This window comes from Megalobrama amblycephala, linkage group LG13 (assembly GCF_018812025.1).
Source record: "Megalobrama amblycephala isolate DHTTF-2021 linkage group LG13, ASM1881202v1, whole genome shotgun sequence".
Classification (NCBI taxonomy): domain Eukaryota; kingdom Metazoa; phylum Chordata; class Actinopteri; order Cypriniformes; family Xenocyprididae; genus Megalobrama; species Megalobrama amblycephala.
In genome coordinates, this window is record NC_063056.1 from 32,210,045 (window position 1) to 32,230,557 (window position 20,513).

At 36.4% G+C, this 20,513-nt stretch overlaps 1 protein-coding gene across 4 annotated transcripts in view; it reads left to right on the plus strand.

Moving 5' to 3' along the window:
- The window catches only part of oxr1a (oxidation resistance 1a), a 180,453-nt gene that overhangs the window by 46,181 nt on the left and 113,759 nt on the right, over nt 1-20,513 (plus strand). For 2 of the 4 annotated variants that reach the window (XM_048154019.1, XM_048154022.1), the window contains exon 1: nt 8,098-8,138. The exons of the other annotated variants lie outside the window; for them this stretch is intronic. In XM_048154019.1, coding sequence (XP_048009976.1) covers nt 8,113-8,138 — 26 coding nt within the window. In that variant the 5' untranslated portion in view covers nt 8,098-8,112. Of the gene's footprint in view, nt 1-8,097; nt 8,139-20,513 lie in introns of those variants that run through there. 4 annotated transcript variants of the gene reach the window in all.

Sequence of the window (20,513 nt, forward strand, 5' to 3'; positions counted from 1 at the left end):
ATCAATAGGCACGGGCGGACTGCGGGTCCAATAGCCAAGACTATTTTGACTCAGTTCGGTACCCAATGATAGACAGCTGCTTTCAAACGGTCCCATGCTTATTTGTGTTCACGCTCTGTAGCACTGTAAACCTGAATGAGTTGGCAAAACTCGAAAAAGTTGAGGAAACTCAAATTTGGCTATATGTTATTTTAATTTATGGAGACCTTAGCATCTGTATACTATAGCCTATGGTGTGATTTATGCACATTTGTTCAAAATAGCCTCTATGGGCAGATTGTTACATAATGTAGGCAAAAGGTTTATATTGTTTACACGATGGATGCATATCTTTTTCTGATAGTTATTATGTTGGGCTGCATGTCTATTTTTCTTAAATGCATCAACTACGAATGCCTAATGTTGGTTTGATTGCATGCGTTACATGAGAAAATAAATAATTTTTGTCCACCTTATGTAGTAGATTTAACGCAGGTGTGGTTCGGGTCTCGGTCTTTGTCAAACGGGTTGGGTCAGGTAAGGAATTAAATTAGTGTTGCTGACGGATAATGGGTCGGGTGTTCTGTTAAGTACTTTGGGTGTGGGTTTACCAGACAGGACTTGTGCAGGACTCTTTGAAGGGCTGGGTTGTGGAAAGAAGGCATGTGCTAGTAGTAGTGAATGGCTGAAGTCAATTTATACTTAATGAACAATGCAATATGAAAAGGACAACTTTGTTGCACTATTTATGAATATGTGGAAAGTTGGCTGCGATTTGAGTGCACAGACTTATTTTCTGTTCATGCACAAAGCTATCGTATTGCTTTAGAAGATTTGAAATAGTGCGCAAGTTGTATAGACCACTTTAATTATACTCTTATGATGGTTTTCTTTTTGGATTTTGACAGATCCTGCACACTATGCTGATAATGCGTGCAAAATTTCATCTTTTGTGTTTCTTGAAAGAAAGTTACTCACCTACGGGTTTGAAACAACAAAGTAAATGATGACAGCATGCTCATTTTTTGGATGAACTGTGCCTTTAATGCTTAATTACATCTCTGACATTTAGAAATTCTGAGTCACACTGATGCAGCAGGTGCGTCATTAGCCTCATGAGTTACATCATTACTAAAAACATCTTCAATATGTTCTCCCAAAAAAAAGCACTAATGCTTTCAGCTCCCTAACATGCTTTTCCAAACTCTGATTCTACCTGTATATGAACCCATTGGCCTCCTCAGACTGTTAATTAGCTGTTGACAGTTCAGTGATTCCCACTAATGAAGATCCATGTCTTTGTCTCCACTGTGCCGCAGTCAAGAATGGTGTGAAGTCGTGGCATCACGTGAACAGCTTCACAGCCTGAGAAACTGAGAGGAAATCCGTAAATGTGATGTCTTCATGAGAGCTTCATGTGCTTGTGGTGTATAGAGCATCATGGGAGTCTGCTACACCTCACCTCACAGGCTCTTTCATTTCTCATATATACAGATGCACGTTTCTTATAGATGTCACGAGTTTGTGAACAATGTCCCATGAATTGCCGCTGGGCATGAGCTGTCTTTAATGTCAGCTGTGTGAAGTGATTTCTGAGCCAGATTCTTGCTGAGCTGTATCTTAGCAGGCTGTTGTTCAGAAAGAGAGAGAGAGATTGAAAGTGGATGGAGAAAGAGAGAAAGAGAGATTTTTTTTTTACTCTAGCTCACCGTTTCCTCACCCAAGGCTAAAAACCTCCAAACCCCCCATCTGGGTCAGTTGCAGTGGCCGAGATGGTTTTTGATGTGTGAGAAATAATTTAGCACCTACAGTGCACACGTTTTTCTCTATAGCCTCATATATGAAACATTCAAAATGACATGAAAAAAAAAGTGTGATTATTACCCTTGGCTGCTAATAATGCATATCGCAAGTCTGGCTCAATAGAAACATTGTGTCAGCTTTCTCCTTTCTGTCTCAACTAATGATTTTAAATATGTCTTATTTATTTGTCATTTTGAAAACTTTATTAATTTATTATTTGTTACATTTAAGTACATTATTAAATGACAAATAAATAGATGTTTAAAATGTTATTTAATTCACAGTTTGAAAAATGATTTGTTACATTTAAGTACATTTTTAAATGTGAATTAAAACTGTTTTACATCTTTTTACTTGCCAATTTGAATAAATAAAGTGATTTGTTTATTTATTACATTAAAGTAATAAATAAAAAAACAATGAGTCCTGACTGCCAGTTACAGAGTTACAGATTGGAATTTTAAGGAATTTAACGATTCTAGTTCTAGTTCAAATCCACTTTAGTGATTATGATTGATTAATTAATGATTCCATTAATGATTACTTTAGTACATTTCAGAAATAAACCTTTATATATACTATATCAAAACAATATTATAAACATACTAAGATATTTTGATTCTTTGTGATTATATATATATATATATATATATATATATATATATATATATATATATATATATATATATATATATATATATATATATATATATATATATATATATATATATATATATATATTTATTTAATTTAAAAATACAGTAAAAACAGTAATATTGTGAAATATTATTACAATTTAAAATAACTGTTTTCTATTTGAATATATTTCACAAAGTAATTTATTCCTGTGATGGCAAAGCTGAATTTTCAGCATCATTACTCCAGTCTTCAGTGTCACATGATTGTATCACATCTTTTGTAACATTATAATTGTCTTTACTGCCACTTTTGATTGATTTAATGCATCCTTGCTGAATAAAAGTATTAATTTCTTTAATTTCTTTAAAAAAAAATAAAAATAAAAATTCTTACTGACCCCAAACTTTTGAACGGTAGTGTATAATGCTACAGAAGCTTTGTATTTCAGATAAATGCTGTTCTTTTGAACTTTCTATTCATCAAGGAATCCTGGAAAAAAAAGTACACAACTGTTTTCAACATTGAAAATAATCATAAATGTTTCTTGAGCAGCAAATCAGCATATTAGAATGATTTCTGAAGGATCATGTGACACTGAAGACTGGAGTAACGATGCTGAAAATTCAGCTTAGCATCACAGGAATAAATTACTTTGTCAAATATATTTAAATAGTACACAGTTATTTTAAATTGTAATAATATTTCACAATATTACTGTTTTTTACTGTATTTTTAATTAAATAAATGTAGCCTTGGTGAGCAGACGAAACTTCTTTTAAAAACATTAAAAATCTTAGTGGTTCCAAACTTTTGGACTATACTAAAATATATATATATATATATATATATATATATATATATATATATATATATATATATATATATATATATATATATATATATATATATATATATATATATATATATATATATATATATATATATATATATTGTCAGATTTGGGTGTGAGCAAAAACACAAAGTTTTGGGGTGTATTCCTTTAAATGCAAATGAGCTGTTGCTCCTGGCTCCCTTTCCAAAAGAGGGTGGAGCTTTAACAGCTCGCACTCGGGTTGCTCAACAACAACAGAGCTGGAGAATCTCACGCAGCCAAAATGATGATTGTCAGTAACGGTGTTCAGCCTTACATTGTTCAAACCGGAGTTGGACACTGATGGAGAGTTGTAGTCCCTACCAGCCATTTGTTGTAGTCCTTAAAAAGCGATTTCTGTAAAAGAAAATATCTCCCTTTGCATTTAAATTTGAGTGTCATAACTTTTTTTCAGATGTTGTTTATGCTCAAACAGCAACATTACACACTAACTAAAATTTAAAAAAAGTGAAATCCTAATCAAGGACCCCTTTAAAATATATTTGTAGGTAAAGAATGCAGAAATAGGCGTTCAAGAACCATTGATAGACGCTAATGCCCTGAAAATAGAATCATTAACAAATCACTTGCTTTCTTATCTGGGTGTTGAAGCATTTGTGTGCTTTCACCCGTTCTTTGCATGATTTCTTGTTTTTGTCCTTTATCTAAGCCTGTTTTTCACCCCCTGCTGGTCAGTTGGTCCCCAGTCGTCTTTAATGAAAAGACCCGGTCAGCTTTAGCTGCAGCCGATACATCACCTAGACACGAGATAGGAGAGGGACGCCTCTGACAGCAACACGCAGCTATCAACCTCATGGTGAGGGCAAGAAAAGACCAAATTTCAATTTACTGCCTGTGAAAATGTAATCTACTCATACTGGGAGCTTGAAAGAGGTTGGTGGACTTTCTGCCGGAGGACAACGACAGACACTTAGTCACAATAACACCAGAGAAAAACAAAAAGCAGGTCTTTTCATGCAAGGCTTTTTACTCTTTACATCCTAATTTATGCTTTTAAGATATCTCTTTATATCTGTTATATATATTTTTAGCCTTATTGACGATATTCAATATACATTTTGATACTAATACTAATATTATATTATTATATTTTTTGATAAATGGAAAGTTCAAAAGAACAGCATTCTTTTGAAATAGAAATATACTGCCACATTTGATCAATTCAACCTTGCTGAAACAGACAGTTTGGGCTAATTTACATTAGCGAATCGAACTCCAGCACGTTTTCATAATAATCTTTAAATCAGAGATATATTACTAGTATTAAAGGTCAGGCCATAATTCATAATGCAAGTACTGTACATGTTGTATATTCAGCTTGGCCACGGCTCTATAGTGCATTACTGCAGTGTTTTAACAGTCAGTTTTCTCTTTAAGGTAAAAAATCTAGTTATATCCCGCCCCGGTGTTGTTTTCATTATTGTAATTGGCTTGACACTATTAGTTGTGAGTCCCATTTGAATTGTGTTGTGGGGTTTTTTTTATTACTGCTTCACTCTGGTGCGGTTTATTTTTGGCTCCAGACCACAGACAGCACCCTGCCATAAATATAAGCCGGCATTATTTGTATTCTGCACCACGGCTGGTAAGCCATCTCAGAGCAGGTCTATTTTTCAACCTCAGCCTAGAAATATCATCCCGCACCACCCACTGCAAACAGGACAGAATACAGATGTGCCCAAACGGCCCATTTATTATTCAGATATATCTGAGCTTCATATAAGCCACTTTCCATGAATATGGCACACTTTTTGTTTGTTTTTTATAATGAGAATGATCAGATGAAAATTGTATATAGTAAAAATGATCCTAACATGAAAAGTAGAAGTTTTAAACACATCAAATGTCTGTATACCCATTAAAATGGTGATTTTAGCCTGTGCTACATCACAACCTCTTGGCTACCTTTTGGTACTTTAACTACAGCATAAACGCTGATTTGTTTTTCATTATTTTAGGTTTTTTAGCTCCATTGTATGTTTAAAAATGCTCTAATGTGTTGATGGTTGTATACTGTCAGGGGTATTTGTGAGCACCTGAAGTGATTTGTTTGTGTGCTTTTTGGGATCTGGGTTACTGTTAACCCCAGGTGTTTAACCATCAGCAGCAAGAATGTGTGTATTGTGCTCTGGCATTTATATGTGTGTGCGTGTACTGTGTGTGTTTTCCTCTTTTACAATCTACAGTATATCCATCATATACATGTTGACCGTCACATATGGGGCAGCTATTTGTGACTCGTTTTATGATGAGGTGAATTTTCACGGATTAAATCCAGTCATTTCAGTAGGATTTCACGCGATCAGGAATTTCACATGAGCACAAAAGATCCACACAGATTTTGCAACACTTTCGAATTGGTCATGCAGATTTGACACGTTGACCAACAGAAAGCTGCTTGGTTTGAAAGTGACTTTTGTGTGAGATGTTCTTCATACATCACTATACTATAGTGACAATAAACAATGGATCTTTTTTTTTGTTTGTGAAAGTTTGCAAATGTGACTGCACCTTTATTCTGAAGACATTATTCTAAATATCATAGGCTCTGTTGTAAACCCAATGAAACAGCATTTTAAAGAATTTGTTTCCGTTGTGACGACATACAGTAGGCAGTATGATTATGCTCTTTTTTTTTTAAGGCATGCATATTTCATGAAGGCATTACCTTAAATTCCCTCTTTTATGCTTTTTCGGATATTACCTTTCATGCATTGTGTTATATAGCAGCTTGTGAATATAAAAGGTCTGCAAAGTTTCAAAGGTCAGAGTCTCCCAAAAGAAAGAACCAATTTTGAACTACCTAAAAGAAGTCTTCAGTATTCCAGTCTTAAGCCGCTGTCACACTACACTCTAAAAAATGCTGGGTTAAAAACAACTTAAGCTGGGTTGAAAAAGGACAAACCCACTGATTGGGTTGTTTTAACCATAGACTGTAAAAAAAGGTTTTAACCCAGCGGTTGGGTTAAATGTTTGCCCAACGTGCTGGGTAATTTTATTTAACTCAATTATTGTTTAAAAATTACTATATGGCTGGCTTAAAATGAACCCAAAATAGGTTGAAAATTAAAAATCAGACACATAATTACTAGAGGCAACAATAATAATAATAATTATTATTTAATAATAATAATAATTAATAATAATAATAATAAAAAGATGAACATTTATTAATGAGCAAATTGATAAATGTTTATTATTTAATTATTCTTAATTAAACTTATTAATAAATGTTAATTTCCAACATACTTTGGGTTCATTTTAAGCAAGCAATACAGTAAATTTTAAACAATAGTTAAGTTAAATAAAACTACCCAGCAGGCTGTCCATTTTCAACCCAGCATTTTGTAGACTCTGAGCATGCAAAATTTCGTCAAACACTGTAATGGTTGTGATATGATGTCATTTTTTATAAACATGAATTCAGCATATAACAAATAGTAATGCATTCAAAATGTAAAAATATAGCCTACAACCTACTCGACAAAAAATTGTTCTTTTAATGCAGCCAAGGGGTCACATCATGACGTATCGATCTTCTACTGGTCACATGTCTTCACGTGATGCAAATTTGCAGGTCAGAGTTCACCAAACTTGAACTTTGGAACTCAGCGAAATGTGAAACTTTTTACATGATAGCCTAGTGGTTAGTGCGTCGACATATGGAGGATATGCGTTCACGGCGACCTGAGTTCGATTCCCGTCTCGAGGTCCTTTGCCGATCCTGCCCCCCTCTCTCTGCCCAATGCTTTCCTGTCTGCTCTCTACTGTCCTCTCCAAATAAAGGCACAAAAAGCCCATAAATATAATTAAAAAAAAAAAAGTGCAGTGTGACCGGCGTCTTACTTCCTACACACACCTAAATAGGTTTGTCACAGATTTGCATAATGCAAGCCTTATGGTCTTCATTGGCTACCCACGAACAATGTCTACTTTGACCCAGCCTCAAACACTGTAGTTGTCGACATGTCGAGGAGATGCTGTTTTCTGTGCTTTGAATGCAATTCCAATTTTTTACATGCCTTTCCAAAGGCATGAAGACACAGGCTCGATACTATATGGCATCTTGATACTGTAAAACCACTGCCCTCATTACTGTACATATCATCTGAAATTCAGAATGGGTGTTTTGTTTCTGACACGCACTGTAAGCGGTACACCAGTCACGACAGGCTGGGCTATTTGACCAATCAGAGCAGTGTAGGCTATCGGAAAGGAGGGGTTTAGAGAAACCAAACCACTTCGGACTGTGTGAGACAAGAATGTGTATTATGCAATGTATATTATGAGAAACTTAGTGTTTTTTTGCCTTAGATGCATGTAAAGCTTCCAAAATGTATCACTCCCGAGGCTCCGTTTCATTTAGGATGCCTCCTTAGAAGTAAATTGCCTATGAAGGCAGTTTTGGAACAAAGCAATAGTTTCAGAGATCAAACAGTGACAGGGGAAAATGCTGCAGTTATATGGATTGAAAACTTGAACTTGCTACTCCTCCTTGGCTAGGTAATATTTCTCTTGTTCATTCCAATTGCCTCTTTTCATGTTGTCAATATCCTCTTACTTCTGTTTGTTTAGCCTGGCTTCACAGTGCCGGACGAGCAACTTCAAATCCTCTTGTGTGGCTCAAGCTTTTCTCTGGCTCTTGCTCTTCCTGCATCATCAGCCATTTGGATATATTCTTTAAATACATTAGCCTACTGGCCCACTCTCTTTAAGGCCAGTCACATGATCTCGCTTCTGCCTTAGCTTAACCTCAGCAGCGCGTCAGTCTGAAGATCAGCTCTGGAAGCGCACCATCAATGGAGCCCTTACTGCACTCACCACGGTATGTACACAAACTGCAGATTATCATGCTCAAGTTCTATTGGCCTTGCTGGAGACATCAGGAAAGTTTCACACCAATGACAAATTCTGTGTCTAATACTACAAACAACTGTTATTGGAAAAGCCAAGTTTGGAGGCTATTGAGTTTAATTAATGCAGGATTTCAGTTTAAGAGCAGTGTTTTCCTGAATCTTTTAGTAAACAAGAATTAGCTTGCAGCTTTTTGATTGTAGCTTTTATCTGTGTTTCTCCATTTCTATGGAAATCATCTTTAAACGGGGAATTTGCCTTGATGCGTTCAATCATCAATAGCAGGAAAATAACAGCTCTTAGACTAAAAGGCAGATTTGCTGCAAGTTGGAAAGACGTCCGTCGCACACAGGCAGGAGTGAAGAGATTTGAAAGGATTGAGAAGTCTCTGTTTGGAGGACTGTATACAAGAAAGCAATTATGTCTGACTGGGACTTACCTGCTTGTTCTTCAAAACACAGAGCTACTGTTTTATTTGTCATCACTTTCCTAGTTTAATATATACACTGTACATGCAGAGTGCCAAGAATTTATTTGTTTTGTCAGATCTTTGATACTCAAATCTCTTTATTCTGTCAGGTGAATTTTAATAGATTTGGTAGATTTGGACTATTTTAATATGATGTAATGTATTTTTAGGTCTTTTTTTCTGTGTTTAAATTGTCAAGACATCACACATTGCACATTTTTAAAGTGCAATCAAATAATTATTTTGCTGCTTGCTTCCTGAACATGTTGCCGACTTAATTTCATTGAGTTCAGTCTGCTTCAAATTTGAAAAATGGACGTTTGCTTAATTCATTCATGTTGGAAGTTTTTGTTGCATAAACTGAAACTGGGCAATGGTTTTCTAGTTCCCAACATGCATTATTAAAAATGTCCATGTTACATACCGTTTAAATTAAAAGTTTGAGGGGTGTAACATGGGGGTGAATTTTTAATGTGGGTCTGTAAACAATGCACTAGCATCAACATCAGAACACCATGGCAACGCCCTGGCAACCACCCTAACATGTTGATATGTTATAGCAGATGTTATGAGGACAGGTTAAAGTGAGACATGGCAGCAAAGAGCAACATTTACATGAGATGTTTGCAAGCTGACACTCTTATTAGGTTGTGTTTCCAGGCTCTGTGTTTGTTTGAAGTGAAGTGAGCACTCCAGGACACACTTTAAGCTGAGCGATGGCCACGATAATCCCACTTGATTTCACACAGAAAAAGTGGATTTACAGAGTTTTAACCGCAGTGTCCCAGTTAGCCCGGCTGATGAAAGCCAACCCCCTGTCCTCCTCTAGCTTTTATCTTTCAATTCATTCATCCATCCATCCGTTTATCCCTGCGTCTCTCCCTTTCAGTGCATCTAAAGCTCATCAGAACTATTTAGCCTCTGGCCTAGGCTAAATTTGTGTTGATATATTTGGTTTCAGACACACACTGTTACATCATGGATCTCATAGCATGCACCGTTGTAAAAATTGCCATAATATGCAGTGGAGATGCACTATGTATTATGACAATGGTAAATCAGAGATGTTTAAATTAATCTATAGGCTTCAAACTTCTCCTAATAAGTGAGTGCACTTTTGTTCATGCCATGGTAGCATATAAAAATGCTGAAGAAACTTTAAAAGTCCAAAAAAACTGTATCTTTTGGCTTTACTAGATGTCATGAGTCTTGCTGTCACTGTTGACAGCCAATGCACAATGCAAGCGAGTGATGTGACAAAAACTTAAACACTCTCATTATAATCAACAAGGCGTAGACATGACGTAAATAAGAGATTTATTGTGCAGTATTGACAGGTTCGTTGATTATAATGGGAGTATTTGTAAAAGAACTTCAAGAATCAAACAGTCATATGAGTGACAGCTTCAGTGATTATAATGGGACAGTTCTAATACTGATGTATTGCTTGCTTTCTGTGAAATTTATTCAGAATCTGAATAACAAATCTAGATTTTCATTCTGCTGTCATTTTCTTCAAATTCAAATATAATATATATATATTGTTTACACTTTTTTCATTAATTTTTAAATGTCTATATATTAGAATTTTATTTCTGTTTCATTTGACACTTGATTGCATTTAAATATTTTTAGTAAATAAGTGTCACACAGCATTGTGTAGTTCATTCAATCACTTCCTTCAACATTATTTGCTTTTAATTTACACTAATTTATGATGTGCTTCTCTATTACACTACATGCATGGGAAAAGTTGTTTGTTAATTGGATATTGGAGTTTGAGTCGTTTTAAATATTTTTTTGTTTTAAATAAATATTTTAACCACTTATAGCAAAAGGCTAGCAAACATGACACAACAAACAGCATTTATAATATGAGAACATCTGCCAGTCAAATGCGTGGCAGTAAAGGCTGAAGTGCAAGTGCACAGTTAGTACTGTCATTAAAGGTGGGGTAAGTAGGTTTTCAAAAACGCTGTTTGGACATTGATGATATTTGAAATCAACCCAAACACAACCCTCTCTTCATTGCTCCGCCTCCAAAACTCACCCTTCAATCCTAACCACCCTGCTTCGAGTCGGTTTCGAACCCCGAGGCAAGTGCACTAACAATGACGCTAAACACCGCATTCTTTAGCGGTCGTCAGTGTTCAATGGTTTACCTGCACAACTCTCACTATCTGGCCACAGTTACACATGCAATGTGAGAGTGGATGTCTGTTTATCACAGCTGACACGCAACAAAATGCTTAATGAAAAATAAAGCGCAGATGATGAGCGAACGACAAGGAAGCACAAAAAATGAATGTACAGTACACAAGAGTAAATACAAGCAAGTGTTCGTTTGTTAGTCGCCAACAGCACAGCAGCTCCAGACAATCAATGACACTCTAACCCAGTGTTGCTCACGTGTAAATGAAAAAATCAAAGCAGCCTCCGTGTCTGTTTTCAGGCCTTCCCGCTTAGCTCTCTCCAGTGCTGGAAAGCTTTTCTAATATTAACGCGGGTCCTAAAGCGCTTGCCCAGTCATAAACCTTCATTCCAGTGATCTCGCTCTTGCTCGTTCTCTCTCCTCGACCGTCATACACCCCCTGATGCTGATTGGTTACATGTTTGTGGTTGGTGTCAGCCGGATTAACTTCCAAACAGTGTTTTTGAAAAACTACTTACCCCACCTTTAAACATTTATTTTAGCATTTATAATCTAAAGTAAAAAATACAGTTGTTAATTTAGTTTTGTTAGGTTAATTTGTAGTAGTGATTATTTGATGGCTGGAAGTTTAGCTCATTTGGCAGTTAATTAAGTAACTCCAGCTTAAGTAACTCCACTAATCTGAATGCATGTTTGTGTGTGTATTTATTGCCTGGTTGTGTGTGTGTATGTATGCATGAGTTTGTTTCTGTGTTACTCACTGCAGGGAAGGTCAAGAGTGTAACGGCTGTGCCACCCAGTCGACTGTCTGCACAGGAAGCAGTGTGTTTCATAAAGGTGCAGCACCAGTGTGCTGCAATGCAGCATGCATAAACAGTGGGAACAGGGAAATTGTTTCATTTAAGAATGTGTGCGGAGTGTGATCATGTTGCAGGCTAAGTGTCTGTCAAATTTAAACATGTTCAGCATTTCTTTTGTGCTTCACTTAAAAGATTGCTTTCTCTCTGGAGAGAACCTCTCATCAAGTATTTAGCCACCATTGTAATTTTCACAGGCTTGCATATGTAATAAGGTGGGATCTGTTTATTAGTATGAAACTAAAGCAGGGGAACCAAAGATCATACTCAGCATTCAGACATTTTGTAGACAGCTGTAATGTTTGTGTCTTTATAACTATTGCTCCTCCTCTTTTATACACCCCGCAGCCTTTAATATGGCTCAGATAGATCTTTAAAATTAAACTTGAGAAATGCAGATTGTGCTTTGCATTGACTGGTTTTACAGGAATTGGCAGTTAAAATGCCAAAAATCTAGCATTAACCATCATTTCAATCTTCGAGGAGCCTGATAGTTGAGATTTGCAGTAATTGCGACAAAATATGTAGTAAAAATGAACAAAATTAAATTTGTGATTAGATGTTCAAGATTTCTCAGTGTTTCACTGTTACTTTGACGTGAATGTATATTGCATGTTGTATTGAATAATGTGTACTGTTTTTATATCAGGGTTTGTGTCGTGATTTTGTGATTGACAGTTCTGCAAATGTACGATGGCAGACCGCATCTCTGTCAGACCAACAGCACAATATACGACAAGGCATGCAATGACAATAGACGACACACAGCAAGACCAAAAGTGTGTTTATACGCTTTTTAAAAGTTTGATTTCAGTCAGACTAAAACAATAATTTATCTTTTTTTTAAATGCTTTAGTCCATCTGCTATTGCACCAAGTTGGGCTAACAGACCTAGATAGTCAATTGTAGCTCGACTTTGTCCAGCATTTTATTGTATGGTTTGTTCCTGTATGTGTGGGGTCATCACCTTGACAAACAAAGTGTTGTGGTTAATACTTCTATTGTATTTACTGCCATAATCTCTGACCCATGCAGGCATGGATAGACACCCACAATAAATCAGATATAAACCCAGAGATGTCGCATTAGTTTTCTAAATAAGAACTAATGGCAGCTATGTAATCCTTGCTCGGTGCTGCTCGCCCAGCCACACGGATGTTGCTTTTGGATTCATCTTGCACGTTGACTGATAATATAAACCTCTTACTGCTTTGGCTGGTCAGCCACGTGGTCATACGTTTACCAGTGGCTTAAGAAAGACAGGACAGGGCTGTTACATGACAGAAAAAGCCCCTCGGAGCAGCTGTCTGGAATGTTCCAGTACATGGGACGCACACCAAAACATGTCTTTTGGCATTATCTAACAAAACTGTGTGATTGTGTTGTGATGATAGATAGATCTATAGATAGATAGATAGATAGATAAAAGATCACAATCTCGATTCAAACACCCACACAATCTTATTCCTAAATGACCACGATTAAATGAAGTCTTTATAAACGAGTCATTCATTCTAACTGTTTTTGTTTTTTTTAAATAATTCAAATTGATTAAATATTTTGAAAATAAACTGTTTTGTTTAGTTGTCTATTCAGAATCGTGAGAAAATAGTCTATTTTAAACAAAAAAAGTGATTCTCAATTTATACAGAATCATGCAGCTCTAGATTGATTGATTGATTGATTTTTTTGTTTGGGTTGAAAAGTGAAATGGTCTTTGGATAAGAGCTTTGGACTTCACCTTAGTGAAATCGAGAAGATGCCCACTTAGTAACAGCCCCATCTTGTGTTTCTCCACCATCTGTTGTGTCCAGAAGGAGGAAGACAGTGATGGTGAAAGGGTGAAGACCAAATCAGAACTCATAGTGGATGGATGGATGGATGGATGGATGGATGGATGGATGGATGGATTTACACAACACAAAATACAAAGTTATATGTATTGCACTGAATGGACGTATTGCGCACAATATACTGCATGGATATTATTTCATTAACATATAGTACTGAATTGCACACAATATAGGATCAGAAAAAGAATTAAATTGAGGATTGTGAACGTGATGTTAAGAGTTTGGGCCTATGACACCCCTAGTGGTTGAGTTGGTCAGACTGCAGGCAGAAGGCTGGAAATAAAAGACTGATTCAGAGTCATTCATTCTACCTGAGTGCTGCTCACTCTCTCATTCAGTGGCCTGTTATTTCTGATAATCATAAGCTTTCAAAGCAGAACAATGTTTCCATCATTCCATTTCTCTTCAGAAGCAGTACATGATTGCAACTGTCATACAACATGACGTGTTCAAATGGGAGTAATTTAAAGGCATAGACAATGGACCGCACTACCATGAAAGTCCAGAACCATCAGTAACAATTCGATCAAATGAAGCTTCCACAGTTCTTTTGTCTCCTCATCAAAATAAACACTCAAGGCTGTTTCTCAGGACTGACGGCTGTTCTTAGAAAGTTTCGTAGAGATGAGCGCTATTATGCTCGGATTGATGAATGCTATTATGATCAGGACTGGAATGGAGAACCCGCAGAATGACAGCTAAGTTTTAATTCTCAAGCTCACTGTATACAGTAAAAAACGTTGGGTTGTTTTTTTTTAACCAAACCATTGGGTTAAAAAAAACTATCCTTTTTGCACTTTGTATACAATTTCATTACTGTACACATTTTTCTGTATGCACAAAATATCCAGATAATCAGCTACATTAGTGTTGTATTACCAGTGCAGGGGGTAACACATTACAAGTAACACAAGTTATGTAGTCAGATTACTTTTTTCAAGTAGTAAAGTAACACATTACTTTTACATTATCAACAAAATATCTGAGTTACTTTTTCAAATAAGTAACGGACATTACTTTGTTTTCCCATTTATTGACTGCCACCTCTCCTGTCCCCATGTTGAGGGAATTCAGGAGTGAAGAGGCGTTCTGTGCGCTGTGTAAACATGATGCTTATTCTAGACTAGTTGTAGACTAAATGTGAGCATACATTTACTCATTTTTTTTCTTCTCCTGCATCCTGTTCTGTAATCCAGAATGGCAGCACATGGCAGGCTGAAAGGTTTGTTTGAGCTGCGCCCTCTACTGTACAGGCATGAATTTGCATTTTCTTCAGCCTGAGGCTTATTCATTTCACTTTTGGTGTTAAAGAGCCTTTACATTTTCCAAAAATAGAATTTTTTTGTTGTTATAAAAACAAACAAACAACCCAGCCCAGACAAAAGTAATGTGATGCATTACTTTCCATAAAAGTAACTAAGTAATGCAAAAGTTACTTTATTAGGGAGCAATGCAATATTGTAATGCATTACTTTTAAAAGTACCTTTCCCCATACAGTAATACAGTCAAAGCACAGCATGGAATACTGCATCCCATAATGCAGTGTGTGCTAATTAATATTTTTAACCAGTATTTTCGTCTTGTTTTCCAGAAAAAAATATCTTCAACTTTGTTGAATATTTTTAAAACAGCATAAATTTATTATGGTTTGGTTTTTTTGTTTTGTTTTTTTATTGATCAATTGCATGCATGCAATTTCATGATGACTTTAAATGTGAAATCAATTAATTTCTTAAAAAAAAAAAAAAATCGCAGACGAAGTGCTTAGACATAATTCATAGGAGGTATGTTCTTATTTTTAAGACAGATGGATAAAGCCAGATACATACAATTCGAGTAAAATTGCAGCTCCTGTTCTGAAACTAATTAATATGAGGCAGTCATCTGCACCTCTTTCCTCTCTGGTTCCGTATGCTTGGATGGTTTTATCCTGGCTCACTTTCTGGAAGCAAACAGATGTCCCACCTGAGCCCGAACATGACGGGAATTTCAAATGAGCATGTGGATTACGGCTCAGTTCAAACATCGGTCTTCTCTGCACTTTTGAAGGAATGAACTATTGAACTGAATCTTAATGCTGCTTCTGCTGGGCTATGCCATTCTGATTCAGCAAATATTCAGGTCTCTGTTCAATAAATCCATGATGAACATGATTATTCCCTTTTTTGGTATTACAAGAACAAACTAGTCCAGTTTTCCTTTCCATCTCTCGCAATCTCGATTGCTCCCAGCCCAGATTGTGCACAGTCATGCCAGCATGATGCCTGCTGACTCTGTGTGGCAGCTGATGGGATGTGAGGGTGACGTTTTCACGCCAGCTGCCCTGTGCCAGCGCAGACCGACTGGTGGATGGGAGGTGTTGGAGTGGAATGTGTGAAAATCCACGGGTCGACCCAGAAAAAAACGCCAGGAGCCCAGACCACCATCTGAACCAAGAGTCCACCCATATGAGCCATTAAAGGCCATGCTGTAAATCTCTTCTGAACTCCTCATGTTGCCCGTAGCTTACAGATTTTAAGCAGCAAATGTTTCATAAACACGTGCTCCCCTGTGACCTCATCCCCCAGTGCCGACAGTGTAAGCCTGCACAGATGTGCCCTGTTTCTGTCCACTGGTCCCTGCCAGCAGCAGCAGATGTCTAGTGAGGGTTGAACTGGCCACTGCACAGTGAGATGACTCCTATCAACACATATACTAATGTCCAAAAGTTTGCTATTGGAGACTATAGTGAAAATGCTTTTTGATCAAATACTAATTTTTTATTATACATTATAATACTAATACATTAAATTTCGAGAAAAAAGTCGAGATAAAATGTTGAGAATAAAGTCATTAAATTACGAGAAAAAAGTCGTTAAATTACGAGAACAAATTCGTTAAATTATGAGAAAAATGTCGTTGAATTTCAAGAAAAAAGTCGAGATAAAATGTTGAGAATAAACTCATTAAATTATGAAAATAAAGTCATTAAATTACGAGGAAAAAGTCGTTAAATTATGAGAACAAATTCGAAATTTAACGAATTTGTTCTCGTAATTTAACGACTTTTTTCTCATAATTTAATGACTTTTTTCTCAACATTTTATCTCGACTTTTTTCTTGAAATTTAACGAGTTTATTCTCAACATTTTATCTTGACTTTTTCTCGAAATTTAACGATTTTTTTCTCGTAATTTAACAAGTTTATTCTCAACATTTTATCTCGACTTTTTCTCGAAATTTAGCGATTTTTTTTTTTTTCTTCTCATAATTTAATGACTTTATTCTCAACATTTTATCTCGACTTTTTTCTCGAAATTTAACGATTTTTTTCTCGTAATTTAACGAGTTTATTCTCAACATTTTATCTCGACTTTTTTCTCGAAATTTAACAAGTTTTTTCTTGAAATTTAACAACTTCAATCTCGAGATGGTTTTATTTTTTTATTATTGCTTGGCCCTAATCCTCTTCCGTAATTTACTGACAATTTTGATCAATTTAATGCATTCTTGCTGAATAAAAAAAAATGTTCCCCCAGTTCATTGTAAAAATGATGAAAGAGCAATAGATAATAGGAAAAAACGATATTTTATTTTATTTTATTTTTTAAATCTGTTTATCCACAACTTGATAGATAACTGCTTGATTTTATTCATTTTTGTTTTTCCATTCAGTTGAAATTGATTTCTCAATTGGTCATTGACTGTCACATCACAGGGCTAAAGATATTCCTTGTTTTTGTGTGTGTTTGTTGATCATGAGATCTCAAGTGGTCTGAAGTGAGAGTTGTTCTGCTGACCTCCGACTCATTACGGTGTATTAAAACAAATGAGTCTGACCTGATTCTGCTGTGGCTCGACTCCCTACAGAATCACAGCGCTCTCACTTCACCACAACACATAGGATGCAATCCAACCTATTTTTCTTTCCTCTCATTCTCTCTCCTCCGTGTTGTAATTCAGTTCAGTTTCCTGCTGAAATCATCAATGTTCTCCTCCAATCATATTTGCTCTCGGCTCACCGTCTCCACCAATAAGAGAGCAGGAGAGCAGGAGTGTGGCTAGCAACTGAAGAGTTATTGAGAGACTGCGGTTAACTCAAGGCCTCAGGAACACAGTGTGTGTGTGTCACTAACACACAGCTTGAGAGATGAGCGCTGATTCAGCGAGGGAGAAGTCTGTTCGGGCGTCATATTTAGCTCAGTGATGAAACAGACGTATTCCTCTGAGATCTTCATAACTCCTCCGAGTTATCAGCTCTTGTCTGCCGGTCGTTTCAGTAATATTGATGTATGTTTTGAAATGAATAGCAGCACCTCTGCTTGTTGTTGATTTACAGAGGCGCCCTGATAACAGCTCAACTGTCCCGCTCCACCCGCACATGCTGGTAAACGCCGTACGAATCGTTAAATCCCAGCGAGAATCATAAAGTGTTTGTGTTCGTTGTGTGCATTATTTTCTCTGTTTTATAGTCAATTCAGTTAGAAACACAAAGGCAGTGTCAAGAGATGTAGCCGTAAAGTAATGTTTGCTGCTCAGTCATTGTGGACTTGTGCTTTTCATTGCATTTTTTACTTTGCTATATGCATTAAAATATTTAGAATTATATGCAATACTAAAACTTTTTTAAAAAGGTATGCTGTATTGTTGTCACATAATCTCACTGTTACATGAGGCCTCAAGTTGTCAAATTAGAAATATGTTATTATATCAATTAAGTAATAAAGTAAAAAATAGCAGTTATTTTTCAAAAATAAAGTATTTCTCGCAATGCAGTGTGCTTGATCTTCTTGTAAATGAAAGGTCAAGCCAAGTGCATTGCATTGTGTTTACAGTCTTCCATTCTGTGTGCTGAATTTGCCAAAATCAAGTCCGTATGAATTGAGCAGTTTTGTCAAAATTTGATTGCTTTATGATGAACAGATTGAATTTAGGCTTTTATTCACATATAAACATTCATCAACACACACATTAGATATGATACAGTAAATGGAAACTCAAGCATGCTTGCTTGACATGCGAGAACCAATGAGGTTCATTCACATATGTTACGCTTCCACAAGAACCAATGAGGTTTGTTCTCGCGCATCAAGTAGATTCAGTTGAGCTTCTGTTTATGTTCTCAGATCAATGTTTAAATGTGAAGAAAAGCCTAAATTCGATCTGCTCATCATATAAAGCGATCGTGTCTCTTCAGAAAATTTGGACTAAACACAATCACTTTATGAACTTTTTGAAGCAACAAAGTGGTAGTTTAAAACTTTAAGCTTTCATTTGTGACTTTAAGCCTCATATGTTGCCATTTTGCATACTTTTTTTCTTTTTTTGCTTTTACACAGCAGTTTGCTAGAAGATGTCACAGTTTTTTCCAAACGCACACAGTTCTCTCTCTCCTATGAGCTGATGCTGAGAAATCAGAGAAAGAGAGGAAAGAAGCCATGCAGGATAAAAAAAAAAAAAAGATGTCTCATCAGAAAATTTTGGCAGAAATGAAGCCTGCAAGCAAAGCACTGTTCAGAATGACAGTCAGTTTGTAGAAAGATGACAGTTGTGCATCAGTATGTTATGTAACAGAGGGACTGTCAGGTGAAGTAACCTCATGCGATTTGGTCTCACATGAACTCCAGTTCTTCTGTTTACACTGTAAAGGTGATCAAACAGATGTTTCTCTTGTTTCTCTGTTGAAAGTGATCATCACATGCATTTGTGTGAATGTGATGCTTTACTAAGAAGAGCAGTGATGCTTTCAGTAAGTTTAGGAATCATTATCAGGTCACTTCCTGTTTAAAATGCTGTTTAGAGCATGTGTGTTTTCCTGAGGTTGAATATAGTGACTATTATAAACCAAATAAATCACAAAAACAGCCTGTAGCCTCTGGTATTAAACTTCAGCACGTTGAATTTTAATGCAACTCTGTCCAAATGTTTGTTCAAGCCCGGAGCTGTTTACTCCAGTGCAGACGCAGTTTATTTCACAGTACAGTTGGGAAGCTGCTTTATCACTTTACCTGGTTCATGCAACACAATTTCATGAAGCACAACATGGTTCAGAAATATTATATTTTGATTCTTAAGTGGTGCGTGCGTGTTTGTGTACTTGTACAACTATCTTTGCGTTTTAGACCAGGTAAGGATTAGACATTTTCTCACTTTCTGAGACCCCATTAAATGTCCGTTTGATGCCTGTATGAGTTAATTTATAATTTGTTGAACTATTTATATTGCTAGTTTTTGGTTACTAGCTATCTTTTTACTACATTTTTACATTTGTTACTAACCTTTTTAAAAAGGCTAGCTTTACTCTAAAGTAACAACTTTTAATTATGAGTAGCATAAAGCACGACAAATTCTTGCTCTTTCTATTCATGTAAAATATTAGTAAATATGATTTTCTTCAGATGTACCATTGTGTCTCATTCTGTATTACATCCCTCTCCTTCGCTGACTCAATTAAGCTGTCAGCCATTTGAAAAGCAGAGGACTGTCAAGGCCAGAGTCCCATAACTCTCTCATAAGAGCCATGTGTAAACGGCCAAGAGTACCCACAGGAGCTGCTTGTCTCCTCTAAATGACATGTCTTTCTCATGTCCTCATTGAGTTTCATTGCATGAAGTCTGGTCATGGTAATGGCACCCGATAGTAACTGTCATATTTGCTATTGAGGAGCGTTGGAGCGAGCGGCCGCGGCACTGACGTCAACACTTCTCGCTGAGATGTTTGGTTCCCTGTGCACACCAGATCTGAGTTTCTCCCAGGCTCAAATCCATCTTTTTGAGTGAGATAAGCATGCTCTGGCTTTGCTCAAATTCCCTGTTGTTTATGCATCATTTGCCAAAGCATGTGACTACTATGCTTAATCTCCAAATGTCTGGCAATGCAACTCTCTGCATGAAGCATGAGGAAGAGGAGAACAAAATGCTCTTCCTCTCTCTCCTTTACACATTAGCTGAAAGATAAGTATCAGAGGTACTGTAACACACACACACACACACACACACACACAGATCTCCTTCTGCTCCCCTCCCACCATGTCCC